The following is a 20,561-nucleotide window of genomic DNA, read 5'->3' as shown; positions in this document are numbered from 1 at the left end:
GAATCGCAGTCTTTGGTTTGCTCTACGCACTACATTATCTATGTGATCGTTCCAGTTTAGGTTATTTGTAACTGTAATCCCTAAATATTTACTTCAACTTACAGCTTTCAGATTTTGTGACCTATCGTCTAATCGAAATTTAGCGGTTTTATTACTCACGTGAGTAACTTCACACTTTTCTTTATTCAGGGTCAATTGCCACTTTCCGCGCCATACAGAAATCTTATCTAATTAATTTTTCAATTGGTTTTGGTCATCTGATGACTTTACAAGACGATATATAACATCATCATCTGCAAGCAATCTAAGAAGGCTTCTCAGATTTTCTCCTATGTCGTTAATATAGATCAGGAACAATAGAGGACCCGTAACACTTCCTTGGGGAACGCGGACAATTACTTCTGTTTTACTCGATTACCTTCCGTCTGTTACCCCGAACTGTGACCTTTCTGACAGGAAACCACAAATCCAGTCTCACAACTGAGGCGATAGTCCATAGGCACGGAGTTTGTTTAGAAGGCGCTTGTGAGGAACGGTATCTAAAGCCTTCTGGAAATCTAAAAATGTTAAATCAATTTGACATCCCCTGTCGATAGCACTCAATACTTCATGAGTATGAAGAGCTAGTTGTGTTTCGCAAGAACGATATTTTCTGAATCCGTGCTGACTGTGTGTCAATAAATCGTTTTCTTCGAGATGATTCATGATGTTTGAACACAGTATATATTCCAAAATCCTATTGCAAATCGACGTTAGTGATGTGGGCCTGTAATTCTGTGGATTACTCCTATTTCCTTTTTTGGGTTTTGGTGTGACTTCAGAAATTTTCCAGTCTTTAGGCACAGATCTTTCTGTGAGGGAACGGTTGTGTATAATTGTTAAATATGGAGCTATTTTATCAGCATACTTTAAAAGGAACCTGACTGATATACAATCTGGACCGGAGGCCTTCCCTTTATAAGTGATTTAAGCTGCTTTGCTACGCCGAGGATATGTACTTCTATGTTTCTCATCTTGGCTGTAGTTCTTGATTGCAATTCAAGAATATTTACTTCGTCTTCTTTGGTGAAGCAGTTTCGGAAAACCGTGTTTAATAACTCTGCTTTAGTGGCAGTATCATCCGTGACTTCACCGTTGTTATCGCGCAGTGAACATTTTGATTGTGCCTTGCCACTGGTGCGTTTTACCTATGAGGAGAATCTCTTTAGGTTTTTAGCAAGATTCCGAGACAGAGTTTCTTTTTGGAAATTAGTAAAAGCATCTAGCATTGAAATACGCACTATATTTCGAACTTCTGGAACAGTTTGCCAATCTTCGGGATTTTCGTTCTTTTAAATTTGGCATGCTTTTTTCGTTACTTCTGCAACAGAACTCTGACCCGTTTTGTGTACCATGGGGTATCAGTACCATCACCTATTAATTTATGTCATGTATATCTGTCACTTGCCGTCGATAACATCTCTTTGAAATCATTCGACATCTTTTCTACGTGTACATGATCAGACAGGAAGATGTGAAGACTGTCTCTTAAAATGGCGTTAAGAGCATTTTTATCAGCTTTTTAAAACAGATGTACTTTGGGTGTCTTTTTTATGTTGTGGGTGTCATGGTATTCAGCCTAGCACGAACTGCCTTGTGATTCCTAATCCCTGTATTCCTCATGATACTCACTATTTCTCCGGGGTTATTTGTTGCTAAGAGGTCAAGTATGCTTTTGCAACCATTTACACTTCAAGTGGGCTCATGGACTAGTTGTTCAAAATAATTTTCTGAAAAAGCATTCAGTACAATTTCGGATGACGTTGTATGCCTGCCGCCGGCTTTAAACATATAATTTTTCCAGCATATCAAGTTGGGACTGAAGTCACACCAGCTATAATTGTATGAGTGGGTTACCTATTTGAAATGAGACTCAAGTTTTCTTTGAACTGTTCAGCAACTACACTCCTGGAAATGGAAAAAAGAACACATTGACACCGGTGTGTCAGACCCACCATACTTGCTCCGGACACTGCGAGAGGGCTGTACAAGCAATGATCACACGCACGGCACAGCGGACACACCACGAACCGCAGTGTTGGCCGTCGAATGGCGCCAGCTGCGCAGCATTTGTGCACCGCCGCCGTCAGTGTCAGCCAGTTTGCCATGGCATACGGAGCTCCATCGCAGTCTTTAACACTGGTAGCATGCCGCGACTGCGTGGACGTGAACCGTATGTGCAGTTGACGGACTTTGAGCGAGGGCGTATAGTGGGCATGCGGGAGGCCGGGTGGACGTACCGCCGAATTGCTCAACACGTGGGGCGTGAGGTCTCCACAGTACATCGATGTTGTCGCCAGTGGTCGGCGGAAGGTGCACGTGCCCGTCGACCTGGGACCGGACCGCAGCGACGCACGGATGCACGCCAAGACCGTAGGATCCTACGCAGTGCCGTAGGGGACCGCACCGCCACTTCCCAGCAAATTAGGGACACTGTTGCTCCTGGGGTATCGGCGAGGACCATTCGCAACCGTCTCCATGAAGCTGGGCTACGGTCCCGCACACCGTTAGGCCGTCTTCCGCTCACGCCCCAACATCGTGCAGCCCGCCTCCAGTGGTGTCGCGACAGGCGTGAATGGAGGGACGAATGGAGACGTGTCGTCTTCAGCGATGAGAGTCGCTTCTGCCTTGGTGCCAATGATGGTCGTATGTGTGTTTGGCGCCGTGCAGGTGAGCGCCACAATCAGGACTGCATACGACCGAGGCACACAGGGCCAACACCCGGCATCGTGGTGTGGGGAGCGATCTCCTACACTGGCCGTACACCACTGGTGATCGTCGAGGGGACACTGAATAGTGCACGGTACATCCAAACCGTCATCGAACCCATCGTTCTACCATTCCTAGACCGGCAAGGGAACTTGCTGTTCCAACAGGACAATACACGTCCGCATGTATCCCGTGCCACCCAACGTGCTCTAGAAGGTGTAAGTCAACTACCCTGGCCAGCAAGATCTCCGGATCTGTCCCCCATTGAGCATGTTTGGGACTGGATGAAGCGTCGTCTCACGCGGTCTGCACATCCAGCACGAACGCTGGTCCAACTCAGGCGCCAGGTGGAAATGGCATGGCAAGCCGTTCCACAGGACTACATCCAGCATCTCTACGATCGTCTCCATGGGAGAATAGCAGCCTGCATTGCTGCGAAAGGTGGATATACACTGTACTAGTGCCGACATTGTGCATGCTCTGTTGCCTGTGTCTATGTGTCTGTGGTTCTGTCAGTGTGATCATGTGATGTATCTGACCCCAGGAATGTGTCAATAAAGTTTCCCCTTCCTGGGACAATGAATTCACGGTGTTCTTATTTCAATTTCCAGGAGTGTATATCTTCTGTCGGGGGATCGGTAAAACGATACAATTAATAGTTTCTTCCGATTATCAAGTGGTATCTTCTACCTTTACTATTTCGCAGGACCTATCTACTTCAATTTCACTACAAGGTAAACTACTTCTGACAGCAATAAATACTCCACTACGGGCTGTATTTAATCTATCCTTTCTGAACACTGTTAGGTCGTTTGAAAAAAATTCAGCTGAACTTATATCCGGCTTTAACCAGCTTTCCGTACCTGTAACTATTTGAGCTATTGGCGCTTGGAGCTCAGGTTCTTTCCCCACAGCTACGACAAGTTACAACTACACTACCGATCGTTTCTACAACTACCTTACTGTGTTTTATCTGCCCCCTTTGAGACGGACGCCCTTTCTGTGGTTTCCTGAGACACTCTAACCTAAAAACCGCTCAGTCCCTTCCACACAGCCTCCGCTATCAAGCACGTAGATGATTTGAGAGATGCATGCAGCATCTGAGTAGAAGAAATTGCCATGAGTGAAAGATGAGAATCGTTTTATACTGCTAACACTGTTCTTAGGAAACCTTATTTGGAACATTTTGATTACCGCTACTTGAAACAGACTAGGCAACCGTTCTGCTTCCTCCATCATAGTCTCGATTTCGGATTGTGAGAATAACGTAACTGAGACTGGGGAACTTACAGTGGCATACTCCATACGTCAGAGACCAGAGAGTGGCTAATTTTCATTCACTTTACGTCACATGCTGCAGAGTGACTTGCGAAGTATGTGTGTACCTGTCGATGTAAATGCTTATATTTACGTACATCGTAGGTGTTAACCAAAGCAACACATTTGTTCCTCTTCGAAAAGAGAAGCATATGTGCTGGCAGCGTCATGACGAGCGTAAACACCTACAACAATCTACACGAATTGTTTATAACAATGTTCACTCTAGTAACTGTACTGATGCATTGACGTGTAAGTTACCGCATAATTGTTATTATCGTTTTATGAAACTTGTGTACTGACAATGTAGGGGACGTTAGAGAGACAATTTTCGCTTACTTTCTGCACTTGCCAAAACAGAACCTGCTGCAATGTATCGTTTTATTGCCTTGTCCGCCGTTACAGATGGCCACCGCCTTCATGCTGGCGTGGCCTTACGGCTTCCCCCGAGTGATGTCCAGCTACGAATTCAATCTCGACAAGGACGGACCTCCACAGGACTCCAACAACAACATCATTTCTCCCACCATCAACTCAGACGACTCTTGTGCCAGGCCGTGGGTGTGCGAGCACCGCTGGAGACAAATCTACAACATGGTTGGCTTCAGGAACAATGCAGGACGTAAGTAAGATTTTCGTTAGTGTAGGAGCAACGTACTAGTAATAACAATTACGTATTTTTTGCCAACAACTCGTTTTTGCTTCTGCCTGCATATACTTCCATAGATGGTTATGTGTGAATCCGGTCAGAGACTAACATGTCCAAGTCAGTACGTCCCTATATCTCTGGATACCACAGATCACTCAGCAAGATGTAATTTTTGAGGAAGTGTGTAGATATTTATACGAGAATTGCAACCTTTATGATTTTGTGGAACTGATGCCTCTATCATGAGTAGCGTTGTAACGAACATAGAACTACAGTTTGTCTTCCTGACTAATTTAGAAGCCGGAGTTCTAGCACCGACTTTTTTTAAACAAAAAATTCGTTTGTTATATTGGTTCTTTACACTAACTTCTGCGACGTTCTAAAATCGCAGACACGTGCATTCTGTGTACGAGTTCCAAAAAAGTAGCTACTGATAAGTGTGAAATGTCGGCGAATCCTCAGTTTTATAAGTAATAGTTGCAAAATACTAGCTCGCATTGTAGGAGTATGGAGCGACCGATAAAAGCGGGCATGGAGAGACAATGCTGACACTATGACTTATCTTAGAAGATAGACTGATGGAAAGCTAATTTACTTAAATAACATTGTTACATATAGAGTAAGCTTTCGACAATGTTGGTTGCATAAACTCTTTGAAATTCTGAAGGTAAGAGGGATGAAATAAAGAGAACTTGCACAGAGAGGAGACAAAAGTTATAATTATTGACTGACAAAAGAGAACAGGTAGTTGAGAAGGCAGTAAGATAGGTTTGTAGATTCGCCCTGATGTTGCTGGGTCCAAGGAGCAATTTGGAAAGTGAATTAAAATTAAGAGAGACGAAGTGGAATCTTTGCAAGTCAAAATCAAATTAAGAGGCACATATGGATTGTGAAAGTCAGTATGCTAACATTTTATAAAGCATCTCTGGACATTCTGATGTTTGTTGTTAAGATCAAGCACTTTCAGTGCAGCCTCAGTAGGCTAGGCTTGAAAATGACATTTCTAATTCGAAACTAGTCGCAAAACATACGTACTGCAGCTGTTGACAGATTCGTTAATTAAAGCTTCATGAAATATTGTTAATGATACTGGTTCCCTGGCAACAAAACGTCCAAACGGAGAAAAGTATGAGTAACTGTCGATGGTCGAAGGAAAGAAGATATAATGCAGACTGGGAAAAGCAACAAAAGAAATTCTGAAAATTTGTTGACGTAGAATATAGATTTAAATATAACGAGTTCTTTCTGGAGGTATTTGCCTCGCAAGTAACCTCAAATGGTTGTGTAATATGGAAGATAAATTATACATGCAAGAGTAGAAATGAAGCGACTGGAACATGGCGTTACAGATTCTCGCGTCCGTCGGCCGTCGTAATTTAATATATATATTATTATGGTTATTATTATTTTTTGATTGTTGCCGACTTACGTGGTGGGCCTTAATAAAAATGATATTTCATTTAATTTTGATTTTACGATTAAATGCTTTCCTGAAGTTCTCCATTTTTAGCAATATTAATCTTAAATTATTTGTTACGTTAGTGAATGTTAGACTCGCTGAATCTTAAAACATGAGCATATAAGTTGTACAATGTAATAAACTTTTCATATTAATTTCCTCGGCTAGTCAGTTCACTTTAAAGCATAAGATCTTTATTTATTAATTAAAATTGCGGCCCATACACGCGCGAGAGTATTTTTCTTACCTCCGTTAATCATTGTATTGTAGTCAGAGTCCTGGCTCTGGGTCTCGGCTATGGTACTGAAAATAAGAATCTTAAAGCTAAGTAATTTCTGCAACGTCGGGCGGCTGTGGAGAAAAATTAATATTATGTTAATAGCGGGCGAGGTTTCCGCTTCCGCTAATTTTTCATAAGTTAATATCGCTACGTAATGGCGTCGTTGGCTGCATCGGCCACTGCGATTGTTGAACTGTAAATTACTTGAATGCAGGTTAATTCAAGGAAGGCGGACATGAAATCGGGATCACCTCTTACAAATTAAAAGTGCACAATAATATTAAATCAGTATATTATATGCTTAACTCATACAAATATGCTTACATTTGCCAGCACTCGCAAGATGCCCCTCTAAACACATTCAAGACAAAAGAGGAAGAGAAGGCGACTAAAAAAATTAACAAAAGAGCGTATCTTGTCGTCTCTTTAGATCATTTTGTCATAAATTATTTCTTTGCATTTGAAACTTGGACAGAGAGATTATTATTTTACGGCAACTTGATAAAAATATATTATTCAATTTATAAATACGGTTTTTTGAGTATTTTCGTAATATAGCACTGGGGACGCTATAAGATGAATGAAGAATGCTAAAAATTAGGTGGATGGATCAAGTATTTGATGACGAAGTACTGAATCGAAATGTGAAAAAAATAACTTTATAGCTAAACTTAATTAAAAGAGATGATCGTTGATAGGTCACACTCTGAGGTATCAAGCATTCGTGAATTTGGAAATGAAGTTACTTGTAGGAGATAAACATTGTAATCACAGACCAAGGCTTGAATAAAATAATCAGATTCATATGGCAGTGGTAGACTGCAATAGCTATGTCGAACTGGAAAGGAATGAGCACAGGAAGGACTAGGGCGGTGAGAGGCAAATCCAGACTTCGGGCTAAAGACTACAATAAAAACCACTGTGAACGGCTTTTTCATTTGTATCTGGAACTGGTAAAAATGCTTAACGGGTATTCAAACAATGTCACGTGGACCAAAGTGACGTCAGAAATGGGAAACTGAGTTCTTTCTTTCAGGCGTGGTCAGGCAATCCTTCATATCAAATTGTCATATGTATGCCACTACTCAGTACGCCATTTCACTTAAAGAGCAGAGATAATGTGGCAAGTCCAGAGATTATTTGTTTTGGTGATGTTATAGAAGAAGTAATTGATGTCGCAATGGAAAACATAGAACAACTACTATTAAAGTTACAGTTTGACAGAACATAGGAAACCTGAAGTCAAACATGACAGATAATATCCCAAAGGAATTCCTCACATTAGTAAGAGATGAGTAAACAAAACAATTATTCATATTAGTGTAGAAAATCTGAGACGGCTGACACGCTGTCGGACCTGCTTATGAACATCGCCCTCACAATTCCGAAGAAAACAAGCTTAGATAAAACTGAATGTGAGAACAATCGTCCAAACAGCTTAACTCTTCATGCATCCAAGCTAGTAACGAATATATTGCACAGATGAATGGAAAATAAAATTGAGGATTTGTTAGCAGACTATTAATTCGATTTTAGGGAAGCTAAAGACTTCAGAGATGAGGTTCTGACGTTTCGTCTCATAACAGAAAAATGTCTTAAGAAAAATTAATACATTTTCATAATATTGCCTGGTTGCGAAAGCATTCGACAAATTAATAAGGGAGCTGGATGTTTGAAATACTAAGGAAAATAGATGATGATAATTATGGGTTTAATGGGGCATATCATCTGTGATCGTCGGTACATTATTAATCTCCCTCCCTCCCCCTCCCCCACCAACCCAGGACGGAATCTGTGTATCTGAACTGTCAGCGTCTAGAGTAAATCTGATGTGCAACTATGGAAACATTTGCCACATATTTTCATATCGTGTATCTGAGGCGGGACGTCGGTATCACACCGGTATTTACCGAAGGGTATGTGGGGAACATTTAAAAATCACAATCAGGCTAGCTGGCTCACCACAAATCGTCGTTAATCCGCGAGACGGATTCGGTGTAGGCCATGTTGACGTCCCCTCGTTCTGGAAGAGGCACGTTACTGCGTCCGGCTATCTGGGTCCGGCTATCTTGGAGGGTCAGGAAATTAGATATAAGCTGGAGAGGAAGGCGAATAGGAAATATGTACAAGAACCAAGACGGAAGAATCGAAGGTTAAGAGAGAGGTTCTCGGATTAAAAAGGGCGTAAGACATGGTTGTAGCCTTTTTCCTAAATTGTTCAGCTTACACGTAGAAGCAGTAATGACGATAATAAAATAAAAATTCAGAAGTGCGATTATGTTTCGAAGTGATAAGATTCGCTGATGGCATTTGCTATCCACAGTGAAAGCACACAAGCTCCGTGCGTGTGTGTGTGTGTGTGTGTGTGTGTGTGTGTGTGTGTGTGTGTGTGTGTGCAGGAGCACCTATAGTACTGTTTTTACAGTGAAAAAGAGCAGTAGAAAGGTAAAGGGTGAATTAGAAGTAGAAGTAGAAGTTATACATACAAGGACAACTTCCTCAAAGTGCCTATGCGGAATACTGGCAGCAAAATCTACGGTAAATTATTCAATATGAGACACTGTCGCAGTCGTTGAATATGAACACAATGACTTTGCATGGGGAACAAATTCTACGGTTCATTTCACGGCGCCCATATAATTTTAACTACTGCAATAAAAATATATGTCTTTGACTGTAGAGTGAATTATTCTGCATGTGAATTTTCTTTTAATCTATGGGCTAATTTTATATTTGTATTACGATGCGTAAGTTACAAAGTGGACCTGCCGGTGTGGCAGAGCGGGTCTAGGCGCTTCAGTTTGGAACCGCGCGACCCCAACGGTCACAGGTTCGAATCCTGCCTCGGGCATGGATGTGTGTGATGTCTTTAGGTTAGTTAGGTTTAAGTAGTTCTAAGTTCTAGGGGACTGATGACCTCAGATGTTAAGTCCCATAGTGCTCAGAGCCGTTTCAACCATTTCACAAAGTGGATAATAAGAGATTACTTTCTCTCTACGGTTCATTAACGTCTTTCTGTCTGGGATTAAGAGGTAATACTTCACAGTATGCGAAAACTGTGTATCTGAGTGCCGAATATCGTGAGTTCATTATTACGTTCAAATGGCTCTGAGCATTATGCGACATAACTTCTGAGGTCATCAGTCGCCTAGAACTTAGAACTGCTTAAACCTAACCAACCTAATGAAATCACACACATCCATGCCCCAGGAACGATTCGAACCTGCGACCGTAGCGGTCCCTCGGCTCCAGACTGTAGCGCCTAGAACCGGTCGGCCACTCCGGCCGGCCATTATTACGTAACAAGCAGCCTACATTCTATCCCATCTTCTAAATCTTTGTAGATAACAATACCTTTCATATTGAATACGACCGCAGTAAATATTCAAATAATCCTTTCAAGAGGTAACTTCGCCTCTTCGTTTTTGAAGCCGTTAGGTTTTTATTATCAATTGTAAAATATTTCATTGCACGTGCTGTGTAGCTTGTCTATACGCATCCTTGTCGCATGGTAAAGAGTATAATTGTTTACATTTTTTATATGCAAAGTAAGAAGAAATACCAAGTTTATGCTAAATCCCATTAATATAAGATTTCCCAAAAATGTTCGCAGTGACTGCAATGGCGAACTGGTGGGACAACGGCGGATATCAGATAGCCTTCTCTCGAGGAAACACCGGGTTCATTGCCATTAACAACGAAGCTAACTCCAACCTGAAGCAGACTCTCAAGGTTTGTCTCTGGCATTACTCGCATGCCGAAACCATGCCACAGACTGTAATACATACCTTTTTTCTGACAGACTGGTCTGCCAGGTGGTAAATACTGTGACGTCATATCTGGTGATGTGAACGGAAACAGCTGCACCGGCTCCACCATCACCGTCAACGGTGACGGTACGGCCTACATCGAGATCCTCACGTCGGCTGATGACGGCGTGGTTGCCATCCACACAGGAGTAAGTTCAACAACTCTCGCAAGCACATATGTTGTAAGGCAAACAGAGACCTCATTACTGTTTCTGGAAGATGTTATTTCTGTGACAAGAAGCATTTTGAAAACTAAAAGTCAAACACATTTCCTTAAGTCTAGACCCAAATTCGTACGTCAACCAAGTATTTGGGAAACAGTAAGTAATTAAGGTAGTTTGCAAGAAGTGGGACTTAGTTTATAGTATACATATTCTCTGAGCTACGTTTTGATGAAACTATGATGAACCTTATACGCAACGGAGTTTAGAAGCATTGGATGAGTTCTTTCTGAGACCTGCAGCAAGAACGAAATTGATTTGTTTCACAAATAATTCCATTGAAAAAAATTTTATAGCCCCTTTACTAGAGCTCTGTTGACTGTGTTTTACAGAATCAAAGCACATATGACCTTTTTATCCATTATCGTTCTGACTAGTTTAATGAACCCGTAACGAAGTCCTCTCCTACGCCAACCCTTTTATTTCAGAGTAGCATTCTCTGTCTTCCCCTGCAGAGCTCCCTCTAGTATCCTGGACGTAATTCCCCAATGTCTTGCAACATTTTCTGTCAACCTGTCCCTCCATCTTGTCAATGTTTTCCACAAGTTCCTCTCCTCACTAATTCCGCGGAGAATGTCCTCGTTTCTCATCTGATCAGTCCGACCAATTTTAAATGTCTGCTTCGAATTAAGGCCGATATTTGATTGTAAAAGAATTTTTTGTCAAGGAATTCCGTATTTCCCTGTGATATTCTGGTTTTAATGTCCTCTTTGCTTTGTTCGTGAAGTGTTATTTTGCTTCCGAGATAGCTGAATCTGTTCACTTCGTCTCCTTCGAGGCCCCCAGTTCTAATGTTAGGTTTTCGCTGTTGTCATTGTTGGTATTTCCCATGACTTCCGTCTTTCTTCGATTTACTCTCAGTCCATAGCGTGTTCTCAATAGAGTGTCCATTCCTTTTATCAGGTCCTGTACTTCTACTTTATTTTCAAAGAGGACAGCAGTGACATAATTAGATAACGGTGGATATCTTTTCACCATGACTTTTATGTGTACCCCTAAACCTTTCTTACTTTTCCTTCATTGCTTCTTTGATATATACACTGAACAGTAGAGGTGAATGACTGCATCCATTTCTTATACGCTCTCTGATGCGAGAATTTCGATTTTGGTGTTCCAGTCTTACATTTTCCTCTTGGTTCTTGTTCGTTGTATTACCCATTTGTCCGTTTAGCTTACATCTATTTTCCTCAGAATTCTGAACATGTACCACCATTTTACAATGTCTAATTCTTTTTACTCGTCGACAAATCCTGTGTACGGCGGAATGTAATCCTTGCCTTCCGCATTATTTGAGCGCAGTTGTTCCAAAGTTTTTGTCAAATACTATAACACCTTTTTCCACCATATATTCTCTCAATTATTCTTCTACCTCGTCATCAGAGAGTTTCTCCCTGTCGAAGAGGTCTTCAGGGTCCTCTTTCCACCTATTCGCTCACTCTCCGCCTTTAACAGCGGAATTCCTATTGCACCCTTAATGTTGACATCTTTGCTTTTAATTTCATTGAATACTATTTTGACTTTTATGTATGCTGAATCTGTACTCCCGACAACGATTTATTTTTCGATTTCTTCTTATTTTTTCTTGCTGACACTTTGCCTGGGCTTCCCTGCACTTCTAATTTATTTCATTTCTAAGTGATTTGTAGTGCGTTATTCTTGTATTTTCCCGAACTATTTTTGCACTTTCTTCTTTCGTCGATCAACAGGTTTCTTCTGATAACCCAAGGTTACAGCACAGTTACCTTCCCGGCAAATACACTGACGGAAAAAATTGTAACACCAAAAAGTAATTAATGTAGTGTATCGAAATTTCAGAAATACCTGTTCCATGTAACGTATATAAATAATAACATCGCAAGATCGTAGGTTAATATGCAAGATAAGCCACTGAAAGTGTTAAACGTTAGTACGTTAACAATCGGTGTAATCGCCAGAATGTGAGCATGCAACTGTGCAAGCGTTGTGTTGTACTGGTGGTGGAGTTCCATGACTGTTGCACTTTTTAGATCAGTACAGGGACAGTTACAGCTGGCTGTGGACGACGCTGTAGTTATCGTCCGATGATGTTCCCTATGAGCTCGATTGGAGACAGATCTGGTGATGGATGAGACCAAGGCAACATACACTACTGGCCATTAAAATTTCTACACCAAGACGAAATGCAGATGATAATCGGGTATTCATTGGACAAATATATTATACTAGAACTGACATTGGATTACATTTTCACGCAATTTGGGTGCATACATCCTGAGAAATCAGTACACAGAACAACCACCTCTGGCCATAATAACGGCCTTGATTCGCCTGGGCATTGAGTCAAACAGAGCTTGGATGGCGTGTACAGGTACAGCTGCCCATGCAGGTTCAACACGATACCAGAGTTCATCAAGAGTAGTTACTGCCGAATTGTGACGCGCCAGTTGCTCGGCCACCATCGACCTGACGTTTCCAGTTGGTGAGAGATCTGGAGAATGTGCTGGCCAGGGCAGCAGTCGAAAATTTTCTGTATCCAGAAAGGCCCATACAGGACCTGCAACATGCGGTCGTGCATTATCCTGCTGATATGTAGAGTTTCGCAGAAATCGAATGAAGGGTAGAGCCACGGATCGTAACACATCTGAAATGTAGCGCCCACTGTTCAAAGTGCCGTCAGTGCGAACGAGAGGTGACCGAGACGTGTAACCAATGGCACCCCATACCATCACGCCAGGTGATACGCCAGTATGGCGATGACGAATACACGCTTCCAGTGTGCGTTCACCACGATGTCGGCAAACACGGATGCGACCATCATGATACTGTAAACAGATCCTGGATTCATCCGAGAAAATGACATTTTGTCATCCGTGTACCCAGGTTCGCCGCTGAGTACACCATTGCAGGCGCTCCTGTCTGCGATGTAGCGTCAAGTGTAACCGCAGCCATGATCTCCGAGCTGATAGTCCATGCTGCTGAAAACGTCGTCGAATTGTTCGTGCAGATGGTAGTTGTCATGCAAACGTCCCCATCTGTTGACTCAGGGATCGAGATATGGATGCACAATCCGTTACAGCCATGCGGATAAGATGCCTGTCATCTCGACTGCTAGTGATGCGACGTCGTTGGGATCCAGCACGGCGTTCCGTATTACCCTCCTGAACCCACCGATTCCATATTCTGCTAACAGTCATTGGATCTCGACCAACGAGAGCAGCAATGGCAAGATACGATAAATCGCATCGCGATAGGCTACAATCCGACCTTTATCAAAGTCGGAAACGTGATGGTACGCATTTCTCCTCCTTACACGAGGCATCACAACAACGTTTCACCAGGCAACGCCGGTCAACTGCTGTTTGTGTGTGACAAATCGGTTGGAAACTTTCCTCATGTCAGCACGTTGTATGTGTAGCCACCGGTGCGAACCTTGTGTGAATGCTCTGAAATGCTAATCATTTGCATAGCACAGCATCTTCTTCCTGTCGGTTAAATTTCGCGTCTGTAGCACGTCATCTTCGTGGTGTAGCAATTTTAATGGCCAATTGTGTACGACACTCTGTAGAGCGTGTTGGGTTACAATAGTGATATATGGGCGGGACATATGCCGTTGGAAAACACCCTCTGGAATGCTCTCGTAAACGGCAGCACAACAAGTTGAATCACAAAATTGATGTACAGAGTCAGCGTGCTTGGGATAACACAAGAGTGTTTCTTCTGTCATACGAAATCGCACCCAAGAACGGGCGTAGGTCCAGTGTGTCTAGCAAGCAGACAGTCTGGTTTCAGGCCCTCAACTGGCCTCCTTCTAACCAACACACGACCATCACTTGTACAGTGGTAGAACCAACTTTCAATATGAAACACAACAGGCCTCCACTCTGCCCTCGACCGTGTTTTGCGACCGTAGTTTCTTGTGACTGCCACTGCTAGCAATCAGGTACCATGGCTACTTTCTGTCAAGTCTCTCTGCAATAACGCAGAAGGAACATGCAGCTTTTTGCAGCCCTGTTACACGCCATCGTTCGAACTCTGTGAGATGTTGTCGCCTTAAAGCGTTCTCTGCTGACACCGACTCATCACATCCAATCTCAAGATAACTAACGCTCACGACCGCTACAGGGTGTATTTAAAGAGGAGCTGATTTCCATCCTCATATAGCCCTACTAGTGTCACTCTTATGAGACTGGTACGATATATGAATAGAGATAATCTTTCAGATGTATAAATACGCCCACCCACTTCTATTTATGTCGCACTACTGGTGTTGCTATTTCTTTCCGTCAATGTATATCCATCCGTATTCTGTAACTTCTCTTTTTAGAGATGTCCATTCCTCGTCAACTCAATTGTCTGTCTGGCATTTATTATCGCAGTACCTTTAGCCTTAGAGAACCAAACGAACTTCATCAGCCGGCCGGGGTGGCCGAGGGTTCTAGACGCTACAGTCTGGAACCGCGCGACCGCTACGGTCGCAGGTTAGAATCCTGCCTCTGGCATGGATGTGTGTGATGTCCATAGGTTAGTTAGGTTCAAGTATTTCTAAGTTCTTGGGGACTGATGACCTCAGAAGTTAAGTCCCATAGTGCTCAGAGCCATATTTTTGAACCTCATCAGTCCTAAGTAGTTCAATATCCCAATTAATTCCAATTTGGTTCTTCCCGACAATTTTCATAAGCTTCACTCTTCATTGTTTCTAGATTGTGATCGAGTGTCTTTCTTTTCCCTACAGTCCCTCTGTCTGATCTTGGAAGCTTGTTGCCGGCCGAAGTGGCCGCGCGGTTCTGGCGCTGCAGTCTGGAACCGCGAGACCGCTACTGTCGCAGGTTCGAATCCTGCCTCGGGCATGGATGTGTGTGATGTCCTTAGGTTAGTTAGGTTTAACTAGTTCTAAGTTCTAGGGGACTAATGACCTCAGCAGTTGAGTCCCATAGTGCTCAGAGCCATTTGAGCCATTTGGAAGTTTGTTGTATCTCTGGACTTTTCCAAGCACACTTCCTTGTGGATTTCCAACAGCGTATTTGCTATTACTGGCTGTTGCAGAAGTCTAGTAGCGTTTCTCTTGTCTCATTCCTACTATCAAGCCGATTGCCGCCTGTCTTCTGTATCTTCCACCAATACAGAACTGCAATTAGAGTCTCATCTCCGTTTAAGTACTGCATTGTACGTTCTGTACCCTCATATACTTTGTTTAGACTTTATATTTTAATAGAAGGAAAAACCATTCCAAGTCGCATAATTTTACTTTTTATTCATTCAATGACTAGTTTTGGGCCGAGATCCCATTGCAAATCATGATAACTAAGTCAAAAATGGTGTTTCCGAAGATGTCAAAAATGTGCAGTGAACGTTTGCAGTGCTTATAGACGACAATGTCTTTTACTTGAGATATGGGCATGGAATTGAACTGTTATAGTTGTCATTGGTTCATTGTGGATTCTGATTAGAATTATTCCAAGACTCAACTTTTCACAATATTGCTTTATCTTCCTGTTAGCGATCACATTACGTCACTTTCAGCTGTTGATATTACTCTATATTCGTCTTACCAGATATTCTTGTTTTCCTTCCATGTCACTTCATTGACCCTCATTTCATCTAGACCCATCCTTTGGATTTCCGGTTACATATTTTCTAATTTCCGTACCATATTCAGAATTTGGAAATTCCATGCGCCTTCCATAACATAAGAGTACTATTGTAGCATTGTTTGCTGTTAGAATATATTTCTGATTAAACTTATGTTTCTTACACCAACCTTCTTGATGAAAACCCCTTTCCGTATAGCCGTTGAAAAGTTTACAATAAATGCATCCCACATGTAGCTCATTCCTTATGACAATATAATGCTGTATGACCGACAGAGTAAAATCTTGAAACGGTAGTCGCTTTATGGAATTGCTTTACAACAAATAAGTTGGGGCAAATAGGAAATTAATTAGAAGAGAGAGACACAGGTTACTTAAATCTGTTTCGATTAAATGTAGTTTCTCCTATTAAAATAGTGCTCAACGGAGGCAGAACAAAATATGTGCGATATTTGGTTTTGAAGATATATTGGTTGTTGTTCCCGTCGGATTTTTGTGTGCTGATACGAGTTTCATCTTGTCTTTCCAGTATAGTATATACGTTTATTATATACTTAATTTTGCTAATACGACACTTGTAATTCCACTTCCCAGGTTTCAAGTAAATGTAGAACTGTTTTATTATAACTATGACTTTTTAAAATGCTATTTTTTTATTTTCAGGCCAAAATTGCTTAAGACATTCCTACATGATAATAACATCTACAGCGATATCGCTCAACATCATGGACTATTCGATCTTATTCTTTAGATTACATCTTATTTCGTGAAGCATTGTAAGGAATTTAATATTGGCAATAAAATACTTTGGAATCTACAATGTTGCTATATTATTTAACACATGATGACATTTGTACAGAAGCTTACCAAACTGAAATTTCCAGTAAAAATATATGCGATTCACACATTACATACTTCGTAAGTTAGAAATGAAACTCAATACGAAACCCTTAATTCATTTCTTTCTTCTTTATGTGATGAAGCATTTTGAGAATCGTGTTTGCAATGAAAGACTTCACTGACTCAATTTCTCGCAAGAAGCAAAGACAGTAGTTAGCAGTTAGCGGATATATAGTTTAGAGCAAATTTCTAAAACACCAGAGAAATTATACGCAGTGTTTTGATTCCGGGTCGTTTTATGTACAATGCCTTGAAACCGGAGCTCTTACATATCTGGTGCAGATAATATGAAACTTTCGTCGAATTTTTTAACTTGTAATTAACTGGGTGAGTACTACTAACTTACCCTTGAAATACATGGGAAACGTTAAGCACTTCCCATTTACTTATGCTGGGAATTTTTCAAAGTAATGGGTAACTAGAAAGACTGGACGTTATTCAGTGCCAGCAGTTGTATATGACGAGTTGACTGTCCACAGCTACATTTTACGATCCAAGAAATAAGTATGAATCCTTGTTATTTATAGTTAATAGCAGAAACAGTTACTTTCACAAGAAAACTACATAAACCGACGCAGAATTTTTGTCGGCTAGTTTCAGTAACACTTTTCTCTTTCTGCAGATCTAGATTCTACTTCGTATTAATGTAGGCACTGGAACAATGACGTAGTTATTATTTGGCTTTCTTAGTGAAACGGTTCATTCCTATGTTTCCAGCTCGTTATTATCGTTCTCGTTTCCTTCGTTAACTTAGAACAGCGAAAGTACGTCTACCATCTATGTCATTTTTATTTAATTCCAGTTACGTGTTTGGTATTCTATAACACATTATCTTAGATTTTATCTTACAACACAGAAGCAGTTAAGCCATTCAAAACAACAACTGTAAGAGTAATTCACTTTATGTATCGTATGCGCGGTAACATAGGGCGCTCATTCGTTCTTTTTTAACCACTAACAATGCACGCGGCTAACTATTATGGAATTTATGCGTGAAAGTGTACCACTCACTCAATATTCATGAAATGTCGATGGTGAGAAGCACTTAACAAAGTCTCACGGACTATATCTATGGAGCTACAAACTTACGTAAAATGCAGTTATTCGTTGTACGAGGATTATTCAGGAAGTAAGTTCCGATCGGTCGCGAAACGGAAACCACAGTGAAAACCAGAAACGTTTTATTTGCAACGGTTAGGTACACCTTCCACCTACTACTCTACATATTCGTCGCTCCTACTTCGTGTTTTGTCGTAGAGTTCTATCAACTTTCCAATATCCTCGTCATAGAAAGTAGCCATCTGTGCTTTCGGCCAGTTATCTGCACTGGTCTGCAGCTCGTTGTCTGTAGAAAATTTTTGTCTTCATAGCAAGCGGTTCTTGTCACCAGAGATGAGACTCGGGGGGGAGGGGGAGGGAGACAATTACGGGTTGTATTGTGGGTGATCAGACACTTCTCATCGGAAACGCCGCAGGAGCTTCTTCATTGCTCTACAGTGAGCGGCAGAGAATTGGCATGAAGAAGGAACTGCTCGACAGTTGTGTATTGTGGGCTGCATGATACAGGCGAAATCTCTAATCAGGCCCACATACTTGGGGGGAGATGCTATTCCATACGCATCTTTACGTGCTCACTGTTCGCTCAAAACTGAAAAGAGCAACGCGCCACGATTGACGGGCATACTAGAGACACTGCCCAACACATCTGTGCAAAGCTTTATCGGATTTTACCAGTGGTTTCCATTTCGCGACCGATCGGAACTACTTTCTACCACCTAGGAAAATTAAGGAAATGTTGAGATCAGTCAAAGATAGTCTCGGCTTAAGAGTGCCGGGAATTTATACTATTCCTTGCGAATGCGGCAAGAATTACGTGGGCCAGTCTGTAAGAACCGTTGCCGACCGCTGCATCGAGCACCAGCGCCACCTAAAATACAGGTATTTGGAAAAATCTGCGGTGGCAGAACATAGCCTGCTTAACAAACATAAGATTTTATTAGAAGAAACCAGAGTAATAGCCCACGCATTGAATTACTGGGACTCTGTGATCCGGGAAGAAGTCGAAATTAGACTTAGCGATAATAACTTCAACAGAGACAACGGCAATGCACTTAGCAACACTTGGAAGAGTGTACTGGATAACGAAAAATCGCAAACTTCCCGCACTTTACCTCCTAATTCAAGGGGTGGCGCTGCGAGCAACGCAGGATAGAAACTACATCTATGGAAGTAGAGGGCACTACCTCACTACGCGCCATATCGCTGTTGCTATGACGTATTGCAGCCAATCAGAAGCCGTCCTTGGCATATAAAAGTGGGAACCTCGCTACTCCACGACAGTCAGTTTTAGCCCTGACGACGACCATGTAGGTAGTGGTTGAAAACTTGGAGTTTTATCCTGAATTGACGCGGCTTGTACACCGAGATATTTTTATTCAACATTGTCAAAGGCTTTCTCTAAATCTACAAATGCTAGAAACGTAAGTTTCCCTTTTCTTAATCTAGCTTCTAAGATAAGTCGTAGGGTCAGTATTGCCTCACGTCTTCCAATATTTCTACGGAATCCAAATTGATCTTCCCCGAGGTCGACTTCTATCAGTTTTTCCATTCGTCTGTAAAAAATTCGCGTTAGTATTTTGCAGCCGTGACTTACTAAACTGATAGTTCCGTAATTTTCAAATCTGTCAACACCTGCATTCTTTGGGATTGGAATTATTATATTATTCTTGAAGTCTGATGGTATTTTGCCTGTCTCATACATTTCGCTCACGAAATGGTAGAGTTTGATCACGACTGTCTCTCCCAAGGCTGTCAGTAGTTCTAATGGAATGTTGTCTACTCCCGGGGTCTTGTTTCGAATTAGGTCTTTCAGTGCTCTGTCAAACTCTTCACGCAGTATCATATCTCCCATTTCATCTTCATCTACATCGTCTTCTGTTTCCATAATATTGTCCTCTAGTACATCACCATTGTATAGACCCTCTATATACTTATTCCACCTTTCTGCTTTTCCTTCTTTGCTTAAAGCTGTGTTTCAATCTGAGATCTTGATATTCATACAAGTGGTCCTCTTTTCTCCAAAGATCTCTTTAATTTTCCTGTAGGCAGTATCTATCTTACCCCTAGTGAGATAAGCCTCTACTTCCTTACATTTGTCCTCTAGCCATGCCTGCTTAGCCATTTTGCACTTCCTGTCGATCTCATTTTTGAGACGTTTGTATCCCTTTTTGCCTGCTTCATTTACTGCATTTTTATATTTTCTCCTTTCATTAATTAAATATTTCTTCTGCCACCCAAGGATATGTACTAGCCCTCGTCTTTTTACCTACTTGATCCTCTGCTGCCTTCACTACTTCATCCCTCAAAGTTACCCATTCTTCTTCTACTGTATTTCTTTCCCCCATTCCTGTCAATTGTTCCCTTATTTTTTCCCTGAAACCCTGTACAACCTCTGGTTCTTTCAGTTTATCCAGGTCCCATCTCCTTAAATTCCCACCTTTTTGCAGTTTCTTCAGTTTTAATCTACAGTTCACAAAAATAGATTGCGGTCAGACTCCGCATCTGCTCCTGGAAATGTCTTACAATTTAAAACCTGTTTCCTAAATCTCTGC

General features: G+C 41.7%; 1 protein-coding gene across 1 annotated transcript in view; it reads left to right on the top strand.

Moving 5' to 3' along the window:
* LOC124593713 (alpha-amylase 2-like) overlaps positions 1–16,960 on the top strand; it is an 84,939-nt gene extending 67,979 nt beyond the window's left edge. The window contains exons 9-12 of the mRNA XM_047132022.1: positions 4,471–4,687; positions 10,067–10,185; positions 10,256–10,411; positions 16,714–16,960. Coding sequence (XP_046987978.1) covers positions 4,471–4,687; positions 10,067–10,185; positions 10,256–10,411; positions 16,714–16,728 — 507 coding nt within the window. The 3' untranslated portion in view covers positions 16,729–16,960. The remainder of the gene's footprint in view (positions 1–4,470; positions 4,688–10,066; positions 10,186–10,255; positions 10,412–16,713) is intronic.
* The last annotated feature ends 3,601 nt before the right edge of the window (positions 16,961–20,561 follow it).

The sequence above is a fragment of the Schistocerca americana genome, chromosome 2, assembly GCF_021461395.2.
Source record: "Schistocerca americana isolate TAMUIC-IGC-003095 chromosome 2, iqSchAmer2.1, whole genome shotgun sequence".
Taxonomy (NCBI): Eukaryota; Metazoa; Arthropoda; class Insecta; order Orthoptera; family Acrididae; genus Schistocerca; species Schistocerca americana.
Note: the sequence above shows the minus strand (reverse complement) of the source record. Positions and strands in the feature narration are given on the sequence as shown.